The 23,351-nt window shown below is 44.4% G+C and overlaps 1 protein-coding gene across 5 annotated transcripts in view; it reads right to left on the bottom strand.

Moving 5' to 3' along the window:
• The window catches only part of FANK1 (fibronectin type III and ankyrin repeat domains 1), a 118,273-nt gene that overhangs the window by 27,042 nt on the left and 67,880 nt on the right, over positions 1-23,351 (bottom strand). For 4 of the 5 annotated variants that reach the window (XR_015155538.1, XR_015155539.1, XR_015155537.1 and 1 more), the window contains exons 2-3: positions 5,433-5,610; positions 691-815 (exon numbers count right to left, since the gene is read on the bottom strand). Coding sequence is in view for 2 of the 5 variants with exons in the window: in XM_086378415.1 (XP_086234541.1) it covers positions 691-815; positions 5,433-5,610 (303 nt within the window). In the remaining 3 variants the exon portion in view is untranslated. The remainder of the gene's footprint in view (positions 1-690; positions 816-5,432; positions 5,611-23,351) is intronic. The other variant, XM_086378416.1, reaches the window with a different exon arrangement.

The following is a 23,351-nucleotide window of genomic DNA, read 5'->3' as shown; positions in this document are numbered from 1 at the left end:
CTAGAACCTGTGTGTGCTCTGCGGCAAGAGAAGCCACCGCAATGAGAAGGCCGCTACGGCAATGAAGAGTCATCCCACTCGGTGCAGCTAGGGAAAGCCCATGCAAATTAATGAGGACCCAGCACAGCCAAAAATAAATAAACCTTTAAAAGGGAAAGTATGATCACAGAAAATATTTACACTCCTAAATCGGCCTCTCACCCCTCCCCGACTGCGTCCCCACACACGTGTCCCCCCCCTCCGCCACATGTCCTCACCCACGGCATCCCCCGGAACCAGGTTTATGCGTCAAGTCATGACGATGCACTGACGTTGTCTCAAAGGGACAAAATGCCAAGCAGACCTCTCCCCTGAGGTCCCCCAGGCGGGCAGCCTGCTTCTCAGCCTGGGAACCCTTGGGGCGGCCCACACACCCCCTGGCTTGTTTCCTAAGAAAGGTGACGTCATCCTTTTTTTTCCCTGAATGTGCGCTCCCAGGGTAGCACCAGCCAACACAAAAACACATTTGTTTGAGCATAATGCGACTTCCCTTGTGGGATGGCCAGGCCCGGCCAGTGAACAATGTTACCACGGCGTTCAAAAACGGAGCGGTTTCTGCGTGCGGTCAGGCCGAGCAGAAAGCAGAGCATCTTCCCCTCCACGCCGGCCGGTCACCATTAGACAAATGGGCTCCGAGTTCTGAATACTCACGGGTCGTGGACACCGAGACCACCGGGCTGTACGCGTACTCTCCGGAGGGGCTGGTGACCTTCAGCCGAAATCGGTACAGGGTCCGCGGTTCCAGGCCTTCCACCACGTGCTTGGTCGCGTAGCCCCTAGACGGAAGAGAGACCCGCAGTGAAGACAGCCGGTCATGGAGGCTGCGTCCTCTGGAGCTACCAGAAGGGCGGGTGGAAGGGTTTCTGAGCATTGACTACCCCCAGTACGGAGCTCACCTGAACGGACGGCCGTCTCTCACCTTGGGCTGAACTCCTGGGCACAAAGGACAAACCAGGCTCCGCTCCTGCCCCCCGGGTGCCCTCCACCCCAGTCTCCCTCCCGCAGGCAGACACTCAGCTGGCACGTGACTGTGGAGTAAGTCCCCTACACGAGAACCTTCAAGCTGTGAACTCGCAAAGACGTGGGTCCCATCATGCCCGTTGTTAGTTCACGAGTCTGGCGTACATGGTCACGTGTGTGCACGCTCTTCAGGAGGCTGTGCTTTTGTGTACTCTTGTTTGCTGAGTTATGTATCATTTACGTGAAAAGCCTGACAACCCTGTTACCGTACTATAGAGCCGGATGTGCTGGTTGGACTTTGCTGGACTCAAAGTAGACTTATCGACTCGCTCTTGGAACGGACCTCACTCGTATGTAAGGGACTTACTGTACTGTGGACAAGTGGTCACGTTGACCCGTGATATCTGTCCTCAAATGGCCAAGCTTCACAACTGGAAGCTAAGCTCGGCAGTCCGAGAGCACACACGAGCTTCCTGGGTGGGGGTTTTGAGCAGGTGGACAAGGCTATCCGTGGCGGCTGTGGCCCCACTGCGGGCAAAATGCCCCTGCAGGGAGAGGACATGAGGAAGAAGAGGGTGTGAGGAAGGAGGGGACGTGAGGAGGGAGCCGCTGGGGAGATGGGTGGTACAGGAAGGGTGCTCTCATCACACCCCGCGGTCCGTCTCAACTGGGAAACATTTGCGGGAAGTGGGTGCTGAACATTTGGAGGACAGAAAGCTGGCCAGAGGCTGCGACGGAAACCTGCAGGCCTCCGGAGGCAAGGGTGGGGATCAGAGCATTTGGAGCCGCAAAACAAGCCTCGGGAAAGGCAGGCAGGCCGTGCTGCCGGCTGAGGGCTCGGAGAAGGTGCCAGGAGGCAGGGCCAGGGGCCTGTGTGTTTGACTTGCCACGCTTTCTAGGACACCAGGTCTCCAAAAGCCCACGGACTTGTATGTCATCCAGCGGTGCTCCCAACCTCGAGTTGTCCACGGATGCCCCCTGCTATCCTCCTTCTCTCACATCCCGCGCCTGGTCCACCAGCAAAAGTTTTCAAAACGGTCTTTAAAACCCTGAATTCACCACTGTGTTGTCTCCCACCTAAATTATTACAGACGCTGCGCAGTTAATCCTCCCTGCTATGGCCACCTCAGCTCCTCCCTCAGCAGCCAGACTGACCCTCCTGGGGCAAGACCACCACATCTGCCACGGTTTATGGGGGCCTGGTGGCTTCTCCCCTGGCATAGGGGCGGCCCCTGGGACCCCAGGGGTCTCCTCCCTGGCCCAGCCCCTGTCACCCCTCTCATTCACACCACTGCTCAGCATTTCTGAAACTCCAGGCATTTTCACCAGCTGTGTCTTCTGCCCGGGACATTCTTCCAGACACGCACAGATACCCCTCCCTTGCTCCTTCACACAGATGTCACCCGCTCAGTGAAGCCTTCTTCACCTCCACGCCAAGCCCCCAGCTTCTCCTCCTCAGTACTCACCACCATCCGACACACTCTGTTTTCACTTCTGCCCCTTCCTTATCATTCATCTTCCTCATCACGAGGGAGGAATTAGGATCTGTTTGTCCAGTGCGGTATCCCCAGCAACCAGAACAATGTCTGGCATATAGAAGGTGCTGATTGAATGAATGAATGAGATGCATGATACGGGAAATGACTATTGGAGGAATTTAGAGGGATAGATAACAGGAGAGCAAAAGGAACGTCTCAGTCAAGACAGAACCCGACTTGGGTGGAGGGAAGGATGGAGCAGGGTGGGAGGGAAGATTGGTCTGAACAGGGAAAACAGCTGAACACACGTGCAAGAAAATTCAAGGCGTCGTCCAAGGACGTGAAGCAGATTTCACTGGAAGGTTCGTGCTCAGAAATAAGAGACAGGAAGAAAGGCAGGTGGTGGGCAAAGTGAAGAGCATCAAATTTAGTCTGCAGGAGTCTGACCTTCATCCTGCAAGCAATGGAAACGCATTGCAGACAACATGACAAAAGGAAGGTTAAAAAAGAAAATGTGGGTTTTGGACAATCACACAGCAACTAAAAGGGATGTGGACAATTACATCAGCCACTGTGGACAGCTGGAGGACCTGGGGACTCAGCAGTGGACAACTCAGAAAACAGATCCTCCTTGCAACCTCCCGAGGGACGTGCTAGAGTCGAATGAGAGACAGCACCGAAAGGATGTGCAGAGGGAGAACTCACAAAAGCTAGATCACGGGCTGTGAGAAGGGGCACCCGCGCCAGATGATGGCACCCATCCTAGACTGGCTGGTGGAGCAGAAGAACAGAAAGTGACGGCTCGAAACGAAGTTCTTAAACCCACAAGCCCAAGGTCAGGTAGTCTAGATTGCCGCGTTTTTAAAGAAAGGCATTTCCTAGTTTTAACGACACACCTGGGGGGAAAGGGATGGAACCAAGAAAAGAGGTCAAGATTAACGTGGTCTCACTCTGCCACCTAGTGTCAAGGCTTGTGCTAATCCTCTGAGATAGCTTGAGCATCTCACACTGATAGCTCAGGGTTGGGGGTCTGAAGGCCTCCGGGACAGGTCCTGAAACACTAGGCAACCAACCAGCTGAGCTTCCAGGCCAGGCAGCACTCAGACCTCTGAGAAACCCAGGCTGGAGGCCAGTGGACATGACTGCTCACACAGCACAGGAGAAATGGAGACGGGAAGTAAAGGAGCCCCTAGGAGAGCCCCACCTGACGTCTCCAAGCTCGGCTCATGGTACTGAGAGAGACAGCAGGAAAGAAATTGGATCTTTTTCTGTCTATATAGGGATACTTATATCATCTTTCATGCTTTAGGGTGGATTTGTTTGTTTTTTTCATGTAAGTGCATGCATTTTTTTTTCTCTAGGTACAAACAATCATTCATCAAATCGCCAGGATACCGTGGTTTGGGTTTGCACCCTCACCACAATGCCACCTTGAGCGAAGTCCAGCCAAGCACTGCGACTGTTCTGCATCACGGCTTCATCGTCACCAGGATGATGACTCTGCCCTACAGCTCTCCCTGACGTCCCCACTGGGGAAAGCGTAAGAAGTTCGTGGCATCACTCTGAACGATTTCTCACAGCCAGATGTGAAGCTGCGATTATGTCAAAATTAAAAGTTACATCTAAAACCATACTGGTACCTCATTTTCAGTCTTCTTCCTGAAATACAAAGTCATTTTACAAGCAGTAGACCTGGCAAAGGAAGAAATAAGGATTAAACTAAAAGCTAAGGGCCACGGCGGGGAACAAATGACTTCTTGATACAAGTATTTTGAGGGCCTCCTGTGTGCCGACACTGTCTGGGAGCTGGGGAGACAGCCTGAAGCAAAGCAGGAATCTTACCTGCCTCTCGTGGAGTTTAGATGCTGGGGTGGTGGGGGAGACAGAAAATGAAGAGACCAACAGCAAAGTGACTCCAGCAGAGCCAGACGTCACGAGAAAATGAAACCCGGTCACAGCAGAGAAGACAGCGGGCTGGAAGGAAGGCTGCCTCGGGGAGCCTCTTGAGGAGGGGCCAGTATTTGATATGACATGTGCATGATGTGGAGGAACCAGCTGTGTTACAAACAGAAGGAGCACTTTGCCGGTGGCGGAGTGGATAAGAGTTCGCCTGCCAAAGCAGGGGGCACAGGTTCGATCCCTGGTCCCAGAAGATTCCACATGCTGCTGAGCAATTAAGGCTGTGTGCTGCAAGTACTGAGCCCATGCGCCACAGCTACTGAGCCTGCACGCCTAGTGCCTGTGCTCTGCCACTAGAAAAGTCATCTCGACGAGAAAAGTCACCTCATCTCCAGCGTACTGCAAAGAAGAGGAGCCCCCCACTCGCCGCAACGAGTGAAAGCCCGTGCAAAGCCGTGAAGATCCAGTGCAGCCACAAAAAATAAAATAAATAAATAAAAACAGAAGGAAACACATTCAAGGGGAAGGCGAAAAGCCAGGCCCGGATGGAGGTGAGAGGGAGGTGGCAGGTGGGTTGGAAGAGTCAGCGGGGGACCAGTGGTGCAGCATGAGTGTCAGGGAGCTGTCACACCTGTGCCCATGGCAGCCTGATGGGAACCTCACACCTGTGTTCAGGGCAGCCTGATGGGAGCCTCACACCTGTGTCCAGGGCAGCCTGATGGGAACCTCACACCTGTGTCCAGGGCAGCCTGATGGGAACCTCATGCGATTTCATCCAACTCTCTTCTGACTCTGCCTCCACATTTCGGATTTGAAATATACACCCTTAGAATATTTCAGAAGCCTACAGAGCTCTCAGAGGTCTAGGAGGTTTAATTTCAAAGTGACTGCTCACCCTTCTTTTCCGAAATTCATCCTTCACAGAAAGAGTGGATGCAAATGATGCTCTCTCATCCTTTTAATTTCAAAAAACAAGTCTTCTTGGAGACAACAGAAACCAATCCAGCTAATCAAGAAACCAAAGCAAAATATTAAGCAATTCAACATTGCACCTACGTATAAATGATACCGTAAGTGTGCAATTTGGGGTCCTCTTCTTCGATAGAAAACCTGAACCATTGTTCCTGGGGTCCCTGCCGCTTTGCTTTCTTCTCCAGATCCCAGTATAGTTCAATGCTGTGATGAGTCACTTTGCCCACAACAGGCGGATGAGGCTTTGAGGATGATGCGATTTCTAGAAAAGAAAAACGATACAGTATTTCAGGGCTCTTTTCCCATAAGGACAAGAGAGACTGGCTGAGTGCGTTATAGCTGCTCAAAGATCAGCTGTGTTTTCCTCTACATCAGGCATACTGTAGGTATGTCTCCCTATGGTTTGAAGAACCTTGGAAAACCGTTAAGTGAGAGAAAATTCAGCTGATGCAGTGAGCTGCCACGTTCATCAACGAGGCGACTGCATCTTACCCATCGACCTCACACTTCATCCACGGACCTTTCCAAAAGGTTGGTTAACTTATGGAACAAATTAGGATGTTCTCTGAGCTGACGAAACACAGTTTGCCGCTACCATCCTTCATGAATTGGCTGGTGAGCAAAGTCAGTAGACAAATGAAAGCACTGGTCCAAATATTTGTAACACAGAGGACAAAGGGTTGATACCGATTCTATATAAACAGCTCTTACAAACTAACCAAGGGGAAAACCAAAAGGGTAATAATAACCACCAGGCAAAAGATGAGCAGTAGACAAGACAGTAAAGATAACCAACAGTTTCCAAGAAGATATTTATATTGCCTAGTAGCCATTGAAATGGATAACAACATCAGGCACTTAAAAAGAACTTCAGAACTATTAAAAGTGACCATGAGGGGAAAGGACACTTATACGTCGGTTGGGGTGGGATGGTGTGTGGAGTATGAATCCTAGCCTTTTTAGAAAGCAATAAGACAGCATCTATTAAAATTAGAAATACACACACCCTCCTCTGCCACCATGCCAGTCTTGGTAGACTCTCCCGCAGAAATCTGAGCACATCAGGACATATATATAGTATGAGGACATTAACTGCTACAGCTTTTAGCCAATTACAGTGAAAAAAAGGAGATGACCCATTAACAACAGAATAGTCAAATAAACGATGGTATGTCCATAGCATGGAATATTACATGGCCTTTAAAAATACATTTGTTCCGCACTAGATGCCTTGAAAGTATTTCCAGAAGGTATTGTTGAGGCAGAAGTCAAGATGTCGAGAAAAAGAGGATATTTCATTTCTGTAAAAGATGACAAGGGGCACAGCACACAGCAAGCTGTTCCATACCCAGTTGTTCTGTTTCATGTTACTTTCGTCTCCCCTGCTGGATTTTTAGGTCCTTAGGGCTGGGCCCTTGACTCACACTTCCTTTAAAACCTTTCCCTGTCCCTCAGAGTCTTTCAGGCCTCAAAACCTACCATTGTTATCAAGAGAAAACTCTAACTTGAAAAGATCCATGTGCCCCAATGTTCACAGCCACATTATTCACAACAGCCAAGACATGGAAGGAATCTAAGTGCTCATCAGCAGAGGAGTGGATAAAGAAGACATGGTACGTAGACACGATGGAACATTACCAAGTCGTAAAAAAGAATGAAACCATGCCATTTACAGCAAAGTGGAGGGACCTAGACGTTATCATATTAGGCAAAGAAAATTAGACAAAGACAACTATCATATGACATCACTTCCAAGTGGAATCTAATATCTGATACAAGTAAGCTTGTTTACAATACAGAAAGAGACCCACAGAAATAGGAAGCAAACCTTTACCTACCCAAGGTGATAGGGAGAGAAGAGATGAATTGGGACTTTGGGAATTAACATCTACACACTCTTACGATTATACAATGGAAGTGACAAATAGATTCAAGAGATTACATCTGATAGACAGAGTGCCTGCAGAAATGTGGATTGCTGGTTCACAACACTGTATAGGAGGTGGTTATCAAAACCATCCCTGAGAGAAAGAAATGCAAAAAGGCAAAATGGTTGTCTGAGGAGGCCTTACAAATAGCTGAGAAAAGAAGAGAAGCAAAAGGCAAAGGAGAAAAGGAAGGATATACCTATTTGAATGCAGAGTTCAAAAGAAGAGCAAGGAGAGATAAGAAAGCCTTCTTAAGTGTGTGTGTTAATCACTTAGTCGTGTCCAATTCTTTGTGACCCCATGGACGGTAGCCCACCAGGCTCCTCTGTCCGTGGGATTCTCCAGGCAAGAATACTGGAGTGGATTGCCATTTCCTTCTCCAAGGGATCTTCCCGACCCAGGGATTGAACCCAGGTCTCCTGCACTGCAGGCAGATTCTTTATCATCTGTGCTATAGGGAAGTCCCTTCTTCAGTGAAGAATGCAAAGAAACAGAGGAAAATAATAGAATGGAAAAGACTAGAGATCTCTTCAAGAACATTAGAGATACCAAGGGAACATTTCATGCAAAGATGGGCACAATAAAGGACAGAAACAGTATCAATCTAACAGAAGCAGAAGATATTAAGAAGAATACACAGAAGAACTAAACAAAAAAGATCTTCATGACCCAGATAACCACGATGGTGTGATCACTCACCTAGAGCCAGACTTCGTGGAGTATGAAATCAAGTGGGCCTTAGGAAGCCATCACTATGAACAAAGCTAGTAGAGGTGACTGAATTCCAGCTGAGCTATTTCAAATCCTAAAAGATGATGCTGTTAAAGCACTGCACTCAATATGCCAGCAAATTTGGAAAACTCAGCAGTGGCTGGAAAAAACAGGACTGGAAAAGCTCAGTTTTCATTCCAGTCCCAAAGAAGGGCAATGCAAAAGAATGTAAAAACTACCACACAATTACACTCATCTCACACGCTAACAAAGTAATGGTCAAAATCCTTCAAGCTAGGCTTCAATAGCATGTGAACTGAGAACTTCCAGATATACAAGCTGGATTTAGAAAAGGCAGAGGAACCAGAGATCAAATTGCCAACATCCATTGGATCATATAAAAAGCAAGAGAATTTCAGAAAAACATATACTACTGCTTCACTGACTATGCTAAAGCCTTTGACTGTGTAGATCACAACCAACTGTGGACAATTCTTCAAGAGATGGCAATACCAGACAACCTTACCTGCCTCCTGCGAAACCTGTATGCAGATCAAGAAACAACAGTTAGAACTGGACCTGGAACAACAGACTGGTTCCAAATCAGAAAAGGAATACGTCAAGACTATATATTGTCCCCTTTCTTATTTAACTTATATGCAGAGTACATCAGGAGAAATGCTGGGCTGGATGAATCACAAGCTGGAATCAAGATTGCCAGAAGAAATATCAATGACCTCAGATATGCAGATGACACCAGCCTTATGGCAGAAAGCAAAGAGGAATTAAACAACCTCTTGATGAAAGTGAAAGAAGAGAGTGAAAAAGCTGGCCTAAAACTCAACATTCAAAAAACTAAGATCATGGCATAAGGTTCCATCACTTCATGGCAAATAGATGGGGGAACAATGGAAACAGTGACAGACTTTTATTTTCTTGGGCTCCAAAATCACCGTGGATGGTGACTGCACCATGAAACTAAAAGACACTTGCCCCTGGGAAGAAAAGCAATGATAAACCTAGACAGCATATTAAAAAGCAGAGACATGAATTTTCCAGAAAGGTCTGTATAGTCAAAGCTATGATTTTTTCCAGTAGTCATGTACGGATGTGAGGGTTAGACAATAAAAAATGCTGAGCGCCAAAGAATTAATGCTTTCAAACTGTGGTGTTGGAGAAGACTCTTGAGAGTCCCTTGGACAGCAAAGAGATCAAACCAGTCAATCCTAAAGGAAATCAACTCTGAATATTCATTGGAAGGACTGATGCTGATGCTGAAGCTCCACTAATTTGGCCACCTGATGTGAAGAGCCAACTCATTGGAAAAGACCCTGATGCTGGGAAAGATTGAAGGCAGGAGGAGAAGGGGGCAACAGAGGATGCGATGGTGGGATAGCATCACAGACTCAATGGACATGAGTTTGGGAAAACTCTAGGAGATGGTGAAGGACAGAGAAGCCTGGCATGCTGCAGTCCATGGGGTCTCAAAGACTTGGACACGACTGAACGGCTGAACAACAAATGTATAACTGAACCACTTTGCTGTACATTTGCAACTAAGGCAACATTGTAAATTAACTACACTCTAATTTTTTTAATGTCATTGATTCCCCAATATTTATTATCCATAAAGAAAGGATCTTTTGCTTCCCCTTCAGCCAATATCTCAAGTAGCTGACCCACCACATATGGGACCCCGGGGCCTCCTGCAGTGTATCCCCATACCAACCGCCTTCTCCCAGCAAGACAAGGCTGCCCTGATCCTGCTTTGCCAGGAGGATGGACAGCCAATTTCCTTTACATTTAGATCCCAGAGATCTAGCAGGCAGTCTGCAAGCTCATTCTTTAAAATGTTTTCTTCCTAGTATTTATTGAACGCATTGCTTGATGGAATTAGAGAAAGCTGGGTTTGAATACCGGCTCTGAATCAGAGATGAAAACAGTGCTTGGTGACAATATATAGGAAGCATCTAAATAAACTATGGGATATTCCAGACCAATGGTATCCTAAGTCGCGTCCAACTCTTGTGACCCCATGGACTGTAGCCCGCCAGGCTCCTCTGTCCATGGGATTCTCCATGCAAGAATAGTGGAGTGGGTTGCCATTTCCTTCTCCGGGGGAATCTTCCCGACCCAGGGATCGAAACCAGGTATCCTGCATCGCAGGCGGACTCTACACACTGAGCTACAAGGGAAGCCCACACAGCAGCTAAAAGGAAGTAGTTTTCCATGCAATGCAAATCTCAAATGAGTGTGTAAAAACACAGGTTCAGAGGATACACTGCATTGTATGTATGTATCTTTTTAAAACGTACAACACTATATATAAACTATACAACTATAACTATAGTTTATAAATATAGAGATACAGTGAAAGTTGGAAAACACTGACAAATGTACATCGCCAGGAGAGAGTGCTCTTAAAAAGAGCCAGGGAAAGGATGAGGTGAGCTGGGGCAGGAGGGTGACTCACCACTGCATTTGTAAGGTTTCAGGTCATTAAGAATTTAAGGCATATATGGCAAAACATTAACCTTTGAAACCTAGGTGGCCCACTGGGGCATATTATGATTTTCAATAATTTTGGTGTATTTGAAAAATCTATTTTTAAGAAATAACTATACAAATAAATGATATACATTACTTTTGTGGAGCTATTGGTTTTCTTAGCGAAACGTATTTCAGTGTTTTAAATACTAATTCAAACACATGGGGAGAGGAACTAATGATCACATACCACATGTCGGGGACACAGGTCTTTCAACATGAGTCATTTCATTCAATTTCTGCAACTCTGACTGCGGAACAGCATGGTGCCTTTCATTGTGACATTGTTAACTGAACAACTCTTTTCTTTGTCAGAGCCTCCTAAAACTATTCAGAGGCTCCTTAAACCTTTCAGAGACCAGGATGGGCAGACTGTTATGAATTACCCTCCCAATAAGTAGAAGCTGAGTACAGTTTCAGTTCCAGAGACATCCAGCTTAAAAAATTGGGATTAACATATACATGCTACTATATATAAAACAGATAACCAATAAGGACCTACTGTATACCACAGGATTGTCTCAGCTCCATATTCTGTAATAACTGTTAAGGGAAGACAATCTGTAGAATATATATGCATGTGTGTATGTGTGTGTAACAATCACAGTGCTTTATACCTGAAATGAACACAATATTGTAAATCAACTAATTTCAATATTTTTTTTTAAGACAAAAAAAAAGTCAATGATCCCATTGGAAATCAAGAAAGGTAAATTCTTGGGACTTCTCTGGTGGTCCGGTGGTTAAGAATCCACCTTCCCAAGCAGGGGATGCAGGTTCTACCCCTGGTCAGGGAACTAAGATCCCACACACCGTGGGGCAACTCAGCCCTCGCAGAACTAGAGAAGCCTGCTCACTGCAACAAAGACTGAGTGCAGACAAAATTTAAAAAAAAAAAAAAGTAAGAAAATCTAAATGAATGCCCAGTTTCAAAAGGGGCAATTCAAATGGTTCACAAACTTATATGAGAAACAAAAAGACAACATTCCCGGTTTTGCGTGTTTCTCACGCCTTGTTCTTTACCACTGATGGGCAAATAACCAGAGGCCTCTATCCATCAGCCTGGCATGGCCACGGATGCTCCACTGCCTCCCGACCCAGCAGTGTGCCCACTGCCAGCTGCAGGGACGAGACGGGGTCAGAACCCTCCCTGTTCATCATCACCCCCTCCAGCTCCGGTACCCTGGAAAAGGTGTGGCGTGTAGAAAGTTGATTTATTGTTACTTTCTAAAGAAGTGATTCCAGTTTCTCAACTCCACAACCTCTCCCAGGTTCAGCACTCGTGAATGAAGACTGCGTGGAGGCACAGCCATTATAGCAGCCCACCTGACCGAGCCCAAGACAAGACGTGACTCACCGGGAACCCCAAAAGTTAGTGCACTAAGCTGCATGATGCTCTCCATCTTCTTTACTGTGAAGCATGACTTAACAAGATCCACATCTCCAGCCACACAAGGGCTGCTTCTGGCAGAAAACCATGAATGCCAGAAGGACCCAGATGGCTTCCCAAGTGGTAAAGAATCTGCCTGCCAATGCAGGGGGCTCAGGTTTGATCCCTGGTCAGGGACACGACTGAGAAACTAAACAACAACAATAAAAAAATCTCAGACGCAGAGAGGGTTAATTTGCCCAGGGTCACAAAGTGCTAACTGGCAGAATCATGATGAAAACACAGCCCACCTGGCTTTTCAAAATTGTATTAAATTGTCTCTTAGGAACAGAGGGGCTTCCCTGATAGCTCACTTGGGAAAGAATCTGCCTGCAATGCAGGAGACCCCGTTTCAATTTCTGGGTCGGGAAGATCCACTGGAGAAGGGATATGCTACCCACTCCCAGTACTCTTGGGCTTCCCTGGTGGTTCAGCCGGTAAAGAATCTGCCTGCAATGCGGGAGACCTGGGTTCGATCCCTGGGTTGGGAAGATCCCCTGGAGAAGGGAAAGGCTACCCACTCCAGAATTCTGGCCAGGAGAATTCCATGGACTATATAGTCTATGGGGTTGCGAAGAGTCAGACACGATTGAGCGACTTTTACTTTTTAACTTTAGGAACAGAGACGTGATATGCAGACCCTGGGGTAAAAAAAAATATACTGTTGGTTAGATCTCCAGGTTTCCTCCAGCCACTCATTTTAAATCAGGGTTAAATTGGGAACTCATTTGAACTCCAAGGACACTTTTAAATGAGCAAAAGGAAATAACAAGAGAAAGGGAGATAATGAACCAGGTCATTATTTGAGTGAGTGAAGGCTGGGGATGTGACACCGGAGAAGGAAGGGAGGGGGGCTCCCTCCCAGCCCTGGGTCAGGAAGGCTGTTCATTGGCAGGAACTTGGTCCGTAAAGAGGAGGATTAGATAGTCTAGGAGGACCACAGGCAGAGGGGTTTGGTGATGTTCACCTTGACCCTGCGAAGTGGGTAGGAGACCAGCCAGGTGCCTCCTTATGTTTAGCATGAAACGCAGAGGAAAGGCTCTCAAATGTGAGTAAAATAATCAGTGAGACAACTTATAAATATCTGGGTTTTTGTACCAGAGCAAGGAATAGGCACCCTGTAGGGAAAGTATACTCAACTGAGTCTACTCCCAATACATGAACAGATTTCTTTATTCTTAAATCTTGTCATCCTCAGGATTCACAGTGAAGCTGGAATTGCAAGGGGAGGTAAGTACCTCTAGGTCAATAGCTCTGACTCACTGTACCCTGAGATGAACCTACCAGCTGTCATAAGTAATAATACATCTTTCCCAAACTGACTACAGTCAACATTTTGGAAAACTCAAAAGCCCACCTTTTAGGTATTTATTTATTTAGCCAAGATGTTTATGTCCACATTTGCATTTATATTTATCTAAATAGAAACACTATTTGGGGAATTGTTTTCATAATTTTATAAAATACACATACAACACATATACAAACACATAGGCATAGACACAATTTAGATGCTTTTTATACAGGAGTTTTAGAACTCTATTTTTCCTCATTATAAGTATCAGATCTTTTAAAATGTGCTTTTGTTTATTTAAGTCTGAAAACCAGTATCCAAATTTAGCCAATCACATAATCTTATGTCATAAACTCGGGCTTAAAGTTTAGCTTTTCTAAAGATTACTAACAAAAAGGAAAAAAAAACTTTCAATTTTGCATCTTTCCTATAAAACAACTGGTAATTTCTTTCCATCATGGCAAATTTTTCTTACCTTAAAACTTTTCCAACAGAGAACAGACTGGTGCTTGCAAGAGGCCAGGTGGGGTGGTGGGGAATGAAAGTGGATTAAGGGGGTCAAAAGTTACAAACTTCCATCTACAAAATAATTAAGTCACGGGGATGTAACATATAGCATGGTGACTATAGTTAATATTGCATATTTGAAAGCTGGAGAGCCATAAAGTCCATCCTAAAGGAAATCAGTCCTGAATATTCATTGGAAGGACTGATGCTGAAGCTGAAGCTCCAGTACTTTGGCCACCTGAGGCGAAGAGCTGACTCGTTTGAAAAGACCCTGATGCTGGGAGGGACTGCGGGCAGGAGGAGAAGGGGACGACAGAGGATGAGGGTTGGATGGCATCACCGACTTGATGGACGTGAGTTTGAGCCAGGTCCAGGAGTTGGTGATGGACAGGGAGGCCTGTTGTGCTGCAGTCCATGGGGTTGCAGAGTCGGACACGCCTGAGCGACTGAACTGAACTGCAGGGTAGAGGTGGCGCTAGTGGTCAAGAGCCCGCCTGGCGATGCAGGAGACACAGCAGACCTGGGTTTGATCCCTGGATCAGGAAGATTCCCTGGAGGAGGAAATAGCAACCCACTCCAGTATTCTTGGGATTCCCTGGTGGCTCAGACGGTAAAGCCCGGGTTCAATCCCTGGGTCGGGAAAATCCCCTGGAGAAGGAAATGGCAACCCACTCCAGTATTCTTGCCTGGGAAATCCTATGGACAGACGAACCTGGTGGGCTACAGTCCATGGGGTCACAAAGAGTTGGACACGACTGAGCGACTTCATTCTCACTTCCAGTATTCTTGCCTAGAGAATCCCATGGACAGAGGAGCCTGGCGTGCTATGCCCACAGGGTCTGACCACAGAAAGTCAGACATGACTGAGCAACTAACACTTTCACTTTCAAGAGTAGATCTTAAAAATCACAAGAAAAGAAGGGGGGCGGAAATGCTTATAACTCTATATAATGATTCATGTTAACTAGACTTAACCTGGTGATCATTTTGCCGTGTATACAAATGTCAGATCATTATGTCGTACACCTGAAACATAACATTAGATGTCAATTATACTTTAACAATATAAAAATACAGATATATACCCAAACATTGTTCCCAAAAAAATGAGAAAGGAAAAGCAGCAAAAAACTATAAGGCTAATCTCAAAAGGATGATTATGTAAGAATTTATGTATGTCGTGTACTATAAAAGCTTTTTGTAAGAAACTTCTTATGCAAATCTGACAAATAAAACAATTTTATGCCCCTCTTGCCATTTGTCAAGTAATAAATAACATGAAATTGAAATAGAGAGGGCTTCATTCACTGTCACTGTTCAGTCCCTACGGTTAAGAAGATGGAATAAAATGTGGCTCTCTAGTACACGCCAGAAATCCATTTTAAAAAACTATCATTTACAAGTCATACATTTAAATACAGAAAAATATAAAGTTTAAATAAACCACTGTGTAATATTAGGCCTTGACATTTTAAAAAGTTTAAATACATGGGTTGTGATAATATAACAGAAATGTGCCAGCCCCCACAGGAGGAGTCTCAAGAGATGAGTGAATAAAACATTACTCAGCATATTAATGATAAGCAACTGACCGTATTTTAAGACACTATGGAGAGAATTTGTGATCATGATCTGTATTGGAATTACCAATTGTCATCAGCACCATGAAAAGCAGGGACTGAAAAAGAGAGAAAGCCAATCTGCGTACGTTCATCACACATACGGAATACCACAAAAACAGGGTGGCAGTTTCTCTGTCCTTCCAGAGACACCTGCAAATTTATGGAGGTCAAATTTCACTGACAAGGGACATCTGCAGCCTGGCCTCTGGTGGCAGGTGGCCCACGACGAAGGTGACAGCAGGTGGGGGGGTGCTATTAAAGAACAGTGGTAGCTGCCACCTCGGAGCAATTCATCATGGCTTGACCATGCGTTTATGGCAAGCATAAATCAGGAACATATTCCAAATCAGCAAGACACAGAGGTCATAATCATCCTTACACCTAGGGTTGTGAAAGTGTCAAAAAGCATGTTTGCTGTGGATACATATGAAAGAAGGGATTTTTCAGTCAAATATCATGATACCAAACAGTGATGACAGCTCCTCCATTCACTGGGGAGGGAGGTGGGGCGGGGGGGGGGCGGTCAGGAGGGGGGACACATGTCCACCCATGGCCGATTCATGGCCATGTATGGCAGAAACCACCACAATATTGTAAAGCAATTGGCCTCCAATTAAAATAAATACATAATTTTTAAGTGAAATATGATAGTTTCAGTGAGTTAACGCCAAACCATTATATATGGCTTTCATACAATGAATCCTATCAAATCCTCACAGATAAAAGGACCAAGGACAGAGGCAGATAATTTTTTTGCAAATGATACCCAGCAGGAACCACAATTAAGAAAATGCTCGGGCTTCCCTGGGGGCTCAGTGGTAAAGAATCCGCCTTCCAATACAGGAGACACAGGTTCCATCCCTGGTCCAGGAGGATCCCACACGCTGTGAGGCAAGTAGGCCCACGTGCCACAACTACTGTGCCCCCGTGCCGGGATTACTGAGGCCCGCGTAGCCTGGAGCCCGAGATCCAGAGGAAGAGAAGCCTCTGCAATGAGAAGCCTGAGCCTCACAACCACAGTAGCCCCCACTCGCCAGCTAGAGAAAGCCTGCACACAGCATGAAGACCCAGTGCAGCCAAAAATAAATAAAATTAAAAACAAAATGCTCGCAGTTTCTGCTTGACTTTAAAAGTGGGGGGAATAACTGTGAGATGCAATTTTATTGATAAAATTGGGTGACAAACATGTAATGATAATACCTTATGCTGTTTGAGACTGTGATAAAATTGGCTTACTTGTGGATAGCACCATACAATCTTTTACTAAAGCAATTCGGCCATATTCAAAACAACGATCGTAAAAATATCCCACCTGGTGACCCCACTCCAAGAAACATATCTGAAGAAAATAACTAAAAGCAAAAAAAATAATAAATTTAAAAGTGACAAAAAAATGTTCGTATTATGTGCACTTTCACTTTCTATTATTAAAACATTTCAAACACATAAAAGAATTGAAAGTGTAGTATAGTGAGCCCCTTGTGCCTGACACCCAGCTTCATCAGTTATCAGCATCATTATGGTCAACCTTATTTCATCTAGGCTTCCACCTATTAATACCTCTATCCCTCCCCCTAAGATCTGGATTATTTAATAGCTAATTTTTTTATTGAAGCATACTTAATTTACAATGCTGCATTGGTTTCAGGCACACAGCAAAGTGATACAGTTATTATATATATCCCAGGTGGCACCAGTGGTAAAGAATCCACCTGCCAATGCGGGAGACATAAGAGATGCGGGTTCAATCCCTAGATCAAGAATATCCCCTGGAGGAGGGCATGACAACCCACTTCAGTATTCTTGCCTAGAGAGGCCGATGAACGGAGAAGCTTGGAAGGCTGGGGTCCATAGCGTCAAAAAGAATCAGACGTGACCGAAGCAACTGAGCACGCGTGCACATATACATATATACACAGGTTTATCTACGTATTCTTCTCCAGATTCTTTTCCATTATAGATTAAAAGATCCTGAATATAGTTCCCCAAACTATACAGTGGGACCTTGCTGTTTATCTGTTTTTATATATAGTAGTGTGTATCAGTTATTTCCAAATTAAATAAATAAGAAATAAATGTCAGTTTTCACTACAGTCCCAAAGAAAGGCAATGCCAAAGAATGTTCAAACTACCGCACAATTGCACTCATTTCAAATGTTAGCAAGGTAATGCTCAAAATCCTTCAAGCTAGGCTTCCACAATATGTGAACTGAGAACTTCCAGATGTACAAGCTGGATTTAGAAAAGGCAGAGGAACCAGAGATCAAACTGCCAACATCCCTTGGATCATAGAAAAAGCAAGAGAATTCCAGAAAAACATCTACTTCTGCTTCATTGACTACGCTAAAGCCTTTGACTGTGTGGCTCACAACAAACTGTGGAAAATTCTTTAAGAAATGGGAATACCAGACCACCTACCTGCCTCCTGCAAAACCTGTATGCAGGTCAAGAAGCAACAGTTAGAATCGGACATGGAACAATGGACTAATTCCAAATTGGGAAAGGAGTATGTCAAGGCTGTATATTGTCACCCTGCTTATTTAACTTATATGCAGAGTACATCATGAGAAACGCTGGGCTGGAAGAAGCACAAGCTGGAATCAAGATTGCCGGGAGAAATATCAATAACCTCAGATATGCAAATGACACCACCCTAATGGCAGAAACTGAAGAGGAACCAAAGAGCCTGATGGAGGTGAAAGAGGAGAGTGAAAAAGCTGGCTTAAAACTTAACATTGAAAAAACTAAGGTAATGGCATCCGGTCTCATCACTTTATGGCAAATAGATGGGGAAACAATGGAAACAGTGACAGACTATTTTTTGGGCTCCAAAGTCACTGCACACAGTGACTGCAGCCATGAAATTAAAAGACACTTGCTCCTTGGAAGAAAAGTTATGACAAACATAAACAGCATTTTAAAAAGCAGAGACATTACTTTGCCAACAAAGGTCTGTATAGTCAAAGCTATGGTTTTTCCAGTGGTCACGTACAGATATGAGAGGCATGTAAAGAAGGCTGAGTGCTGAAGAACTGATGCTTTTCAACTGAGGTGCTGGAAAAGACTCTTGAGAGTCCCTTGGACAGTAAGGAAATCAAACCAGTCAATCCTAAAGGAAACAAACCCTGAATATTCACTGGAAGGACTGATGCTGAAGCTGACGCTTCAGTGCTTTGGCCACCTGGTGCAAAGAGCCAACTCATTAGAAAAGACCCTGATGCTGGGAAGGATTGCAGGCAGGAGGAGAAGGGGATGACGGAGGACAGGATGGTTGGGTGGCATCACTGACTCGACAGACATGAGTTTGAGCAAGCTCTGGGAGATGGTGAAGGACAGGGAAGCCTGGTGTGCTGCAGTCCACGGGGTCACAAAGAGTCGAACATGACTGAGCGACTGAACAGCAGCAACAAAATATTCTAATTCACCCCTCCTTCCTTTTCCATTTGGTAACTGTAAGTTTGTTTTATAAATAAGTTCATTTGTATCATTTTTTAGTTTATGCATCTAAGTGACATCATACAGTATTTGTCATTCTCTTTGTGACTTAGTAGGATAACCTCTGGGTCCATTCACGTTGCTGCAAATGGCATTCTTTCATTCTTTTTCCTGGCTGAGCGGTATTCCATTGTGCGTACGTACCACATCTTCCTTATCCGTTCCTCTGTTGATGGACATTTAGGTTGCTTTCATGCCTTGGCTATTGTGCATATTGCTGTTTAATCGCTAAATTTTAATGAGCTTTCACTTTGTATCAGACTGTTCTAAGCAACTTTCCTATATTTTATCATTTAATCTTCATAGCAACCTGTGGAGCTACTTGAATTTCCCCATTTTAGAGATGCACCATAGACACTCAATGGTCATATGACTTTCCAGGGAGGGCACACCATATGCAACAGAACAAGAATTTGAACCCAGGAAATGTGACTCCAGAACCAGGCCCTCAAACCCTCTGTATGCAATGGACTACCTGCCTATGTTTAAATACAGAGATGCATAAGTTACATAAACACCAAGAGAATCACTTTAGCATCACTGATAATGAAAACTGAATACAAATGGCCAAGAGTATAGAATTTGTTACATACACCGTAGTACATCATTTAAATGCAAGAGTATCTAGCCACTAAAAAGACACATGGAGAAATATACACTAATGTAAGTGTGTTTGATATGCTGGGGGAGGAATACAAATCTGCATAGACTCTGATTATAATCACAAAATCTACAGATTCACATGAACAGAAGAACTGAAAAAGAATTTAGAAAAATGAAAGGCAATTAGAGTGGTAGAAGTATGGCTGATTTTGGGCGTAGATTTTAATGTCATAATAGCATTGAATAAGAAAAATGGAATAGCGCACTTTCACTTATCTTTATGAAAACAAAATTCAGCTAAGATAAAACTACCAGTCTTAATTCTTCCTCCCTGAGCTTGTTTGTCTATAATAGAAACAAGTCTGTAAAAATGAACCAAGAATAAGTCAGTGTGGGTGCTTCATAGCGTGAGACAGACTAATTACTGTCTGGTTCAATTTATTGACCATTTTGGTGTCAAGCAGATATTCCACATCACATTTATTTCCAAGGAATAAGTTTACATCTGTTCATTCAGCACATTGGTGGGACACCGACCCTGTGTCCCAAGGACACAAGTACCATCAGGGCGGGGGTGGGGGGTGGCTCCAAGGGCCCAGCAGGACGTTGGGACGGGACAGTGCTGAAGGGACAGTAATCACGGTGCATCTGCTTAGCTTGTATTTTTAAGTGAGATAGTTGATTTACAACGTTGTGTTAGTTTCTGGTGTACAAAGCGATTCCGTTTCATGTATATATATATATATTTTCTTTTTCACATTCTTTTCCATTATAGTTTATTACAAGTTTTTGAATAATCATTGCCTGTGTTGACGCTGGGAAAGATTGAAGGCAAGAGGAGAAGGGGACGGCAGAGGATGGGATGGTTAGATAGCATCACCGTCTTCATGGACATGAATCTGAGCAAACTCCAGGAGGTAGTGGAGGACAGCGGAGTCTGGCATGCTGCAATCCATGGGGTCTAAAAGAGTTGGACACAACTTGGCAACTGAACAAGTGCTATACAGTAAGCCCTTAATGTTTATCTACTTTATATATAGCAGTGTGTATCTGCTAATCTCACACTACTAATGTAGCTCCACCACAACCCTGGCCATCCCCTTTGGTAACCAAAGTTTGTTTTCCATATGTGTTTCTATTTCATAAATAAGTTCATTTGCATCATATTTTAGATTAACATATAAGTAATATCATACAATATTTGTCTTTCTCATTCGGGCTTACTCCACTTCGTATGACAATTTCTAGGTCCACCCCATGCTGCTGCAAATGGCATTATTCATTCTTTTGATGACAGTAATATTCCACTGTGTACGTATACCACATCTTCTTTACCCATTCATCTGTTCATGGATATATAGACTGCTTCTATGTCACAGATCTTGTAAATTATGCTGCTATGAACATACATGGTCATGTATCTTTTCAAATTCGTTTTCTCCAGATACATGCATAGGAGTGGGATTGCTGGATCACATGGTAGCTATTTTTAGCTTAGGGAATGTCCATACTGTTTTCCACAGTGGCTGCACCAATTTACATGTCCACCAGGAGAGTAGAAGTGTTCCCCTTTCTCCACACCCTCTCCAGCAATTATTACTTGTAGGCTTTTTGATGATGGGCATTCTGACTGGTGTGAGATGATACCTCATTGTAATTTTGACTTGCATTTCTAACAATTAACTGTGTGGAACATCTTTTCATGTATCTCTTTGCCAACTGTACATCTTCTATTTAGGTTCTCTATCCATTTTTTTATTTGGGTTGTTTATTTTTGCAGATTATATACATTCTTAAGAAAACACCACCACAAACGGATCTGACCAAGCCACTCATCCCAAGCGGAATCCCAGTGCAGCACACACCACCTCAATGATCAGACCTTTGCAATTCAATCAAACTCACAAAAACTGAAATCTGCCAGTGGCAGAAAAGAGAAACAAGGGCAACACTCCTAAAGGGCCAGTGGAAGCACAAGCTGAGACATCTATTCAGAGAAGAGCTCGGCCAAGAGAAGTCAAGTCCAGGAAATGGGATCTTCACTCCCAGCCACAGCCCCTGAGGCACAATGTCCACAGCAGCTCTGCAGTGGGGAAAGATTGAAACCCACCTAAATGGCTGGCAGAAGAGGGTTGGACGAATTATGAACAATCATGAAGTAGAGTACTGTACAGCAGTCAAGACGAAAGTTACAATTAAATGCGTGCGTGTGTGCTCGGTCACTCAGTCATGCCTGACTTTTTGTGACCCATGGACTGTAGCCTGCCAGGCTCCTCTGTCCATGAGATTCTCCAGGCAAGAATACTGGAGTAGGTTGCCATTTATTTCTCCAGGGGATCTTCTTGACCCAGGGATCCAACCCACATCTCCTGCACTGGCTGGCAGATTCTTTACCACTACAATAAGCATATCTACATTAATAAATCAGAGTGGGGAGAGGTTGAATCACAAAAGCAAACTGTAAAAGGGTATGTACAGAATGATAGAGTTTACATAAAGCTTGAGAAGACAAACTGTATCAAAAGGAGGAGGAAGAAAAAGTAATGGAATGGCAGAAAAATAATTTTATTGGTAACACTGTTTCTTAAGCTGAGTGGTGGCATGTGATTATTTTAGATATGTTAGGTCTGAATTATTTAATAAAAGAATAACAGAACAAGGTGCTGCATGCATGGGTGTACCATGCATGGGTTGCATTGGGTTGGCCAGAAATGTTTGTCTTGTGCCTGTATATATCTTTGTCTCAATATTTATATCCTTACTGTCTTATTCATCTCCCAAGTAACTGGGTATCCAGGTAACCTACACTTTAGAACTACATTAAAATGTTATATAACTCCCAAGGTCCAGTTTCAAATTCAGAAATCCTTGGGAGTTATACGTCTTTGATATTTTCTACATTCCAATGACAACTTCAATCCAATTACAGACTAAGCTCCTTGAGGAGATAAACTGAGGTTCCCTTCACTTTCCACCCCCAACACTACTCAATTAATGTCTGGTTCAAGCTAATCTGACATTATTCAAGTATTCAAGGGATTCTGTATTGATCCTTAATATGTTGAGAATAATTTAAGCATTGAAGATAATGCCTTAACTCACAATATACAACTTACCATATTTTATGCCACAGCTGTCAATGCTTATCCATACTTCAACTGTACATTATTTACCAGTAAGTGTGAAAAATAGATAGAAACTTCCACTAGGAAAGAGAAGCCTCCAGTGCTTCTGTTTAGTGAGGACAAGTCATTGCGTTACCCATCTCCTAGTTCATGTGAGTCATCCCATAGGATGGGATACCTGGCTCTTGACTGTCAGTGCCTTCCATGCAGCCCTATACAAACTAACTCAGTCCAGCTCCTAACATAAATCAACTGTGTCATTATGAGCCCCTTATTCAGACAAATAAAATGGAATAAAGCATATCGACATGAAAATCTTTGAAATCCTATGGCTTTGTAGTGCATCGTGCAGTTTGAAAAGTGATGACATCAGGGGCTGTGGTCTTAAATTTCCCTCAACCACCACTTTCCTTCTGTTTCCTCTCCTGCCAATCTCCCTTTTTCTAACCACTCTCTGTTCTTTGGTCGTATCTTCGGTTGAATGTTACGGCGAGGTCGTCACCCTGCTCAGTATTACGAGTACGGGGGCACAAGACAGGTGGATCCAGTTCTCAGGTGGATCTCTGCTGAGTCTGGCCCTGCAGCAGATTCCAACGTATGACAAGAGACCCCAAAGCAATTCATATGACTGTGACCCTTGCTCCAAAGGAAAAGGACCAGGACACCAAGAGACATTTGAGCTCATGCCTCAGTGATGCAACCAGAAAGGACAATGAAGGAGATTACAGTAAGAAAAGGGGCT

The sequence above is a fragment of the Bos grunniens genome, chromosome 26, assembly GCF_055505025.1.
Source record: "Bos grunniens cultivar Pamir isolate PY7600 chromosome 26, Bosgru_T2T1.0, whole genome shotgun sequence".
Classification (NCBI taxonomy): Eukaryota; Metazoa; Chordata; class Mammalia; order Artiodactyla; family Bovidae; genus Bos; species Bos grunniens.
Note: the sequence above shows the minus strand (reverse complement) of the source record. Positions and strands in the feature narration are given on the sequence as shown.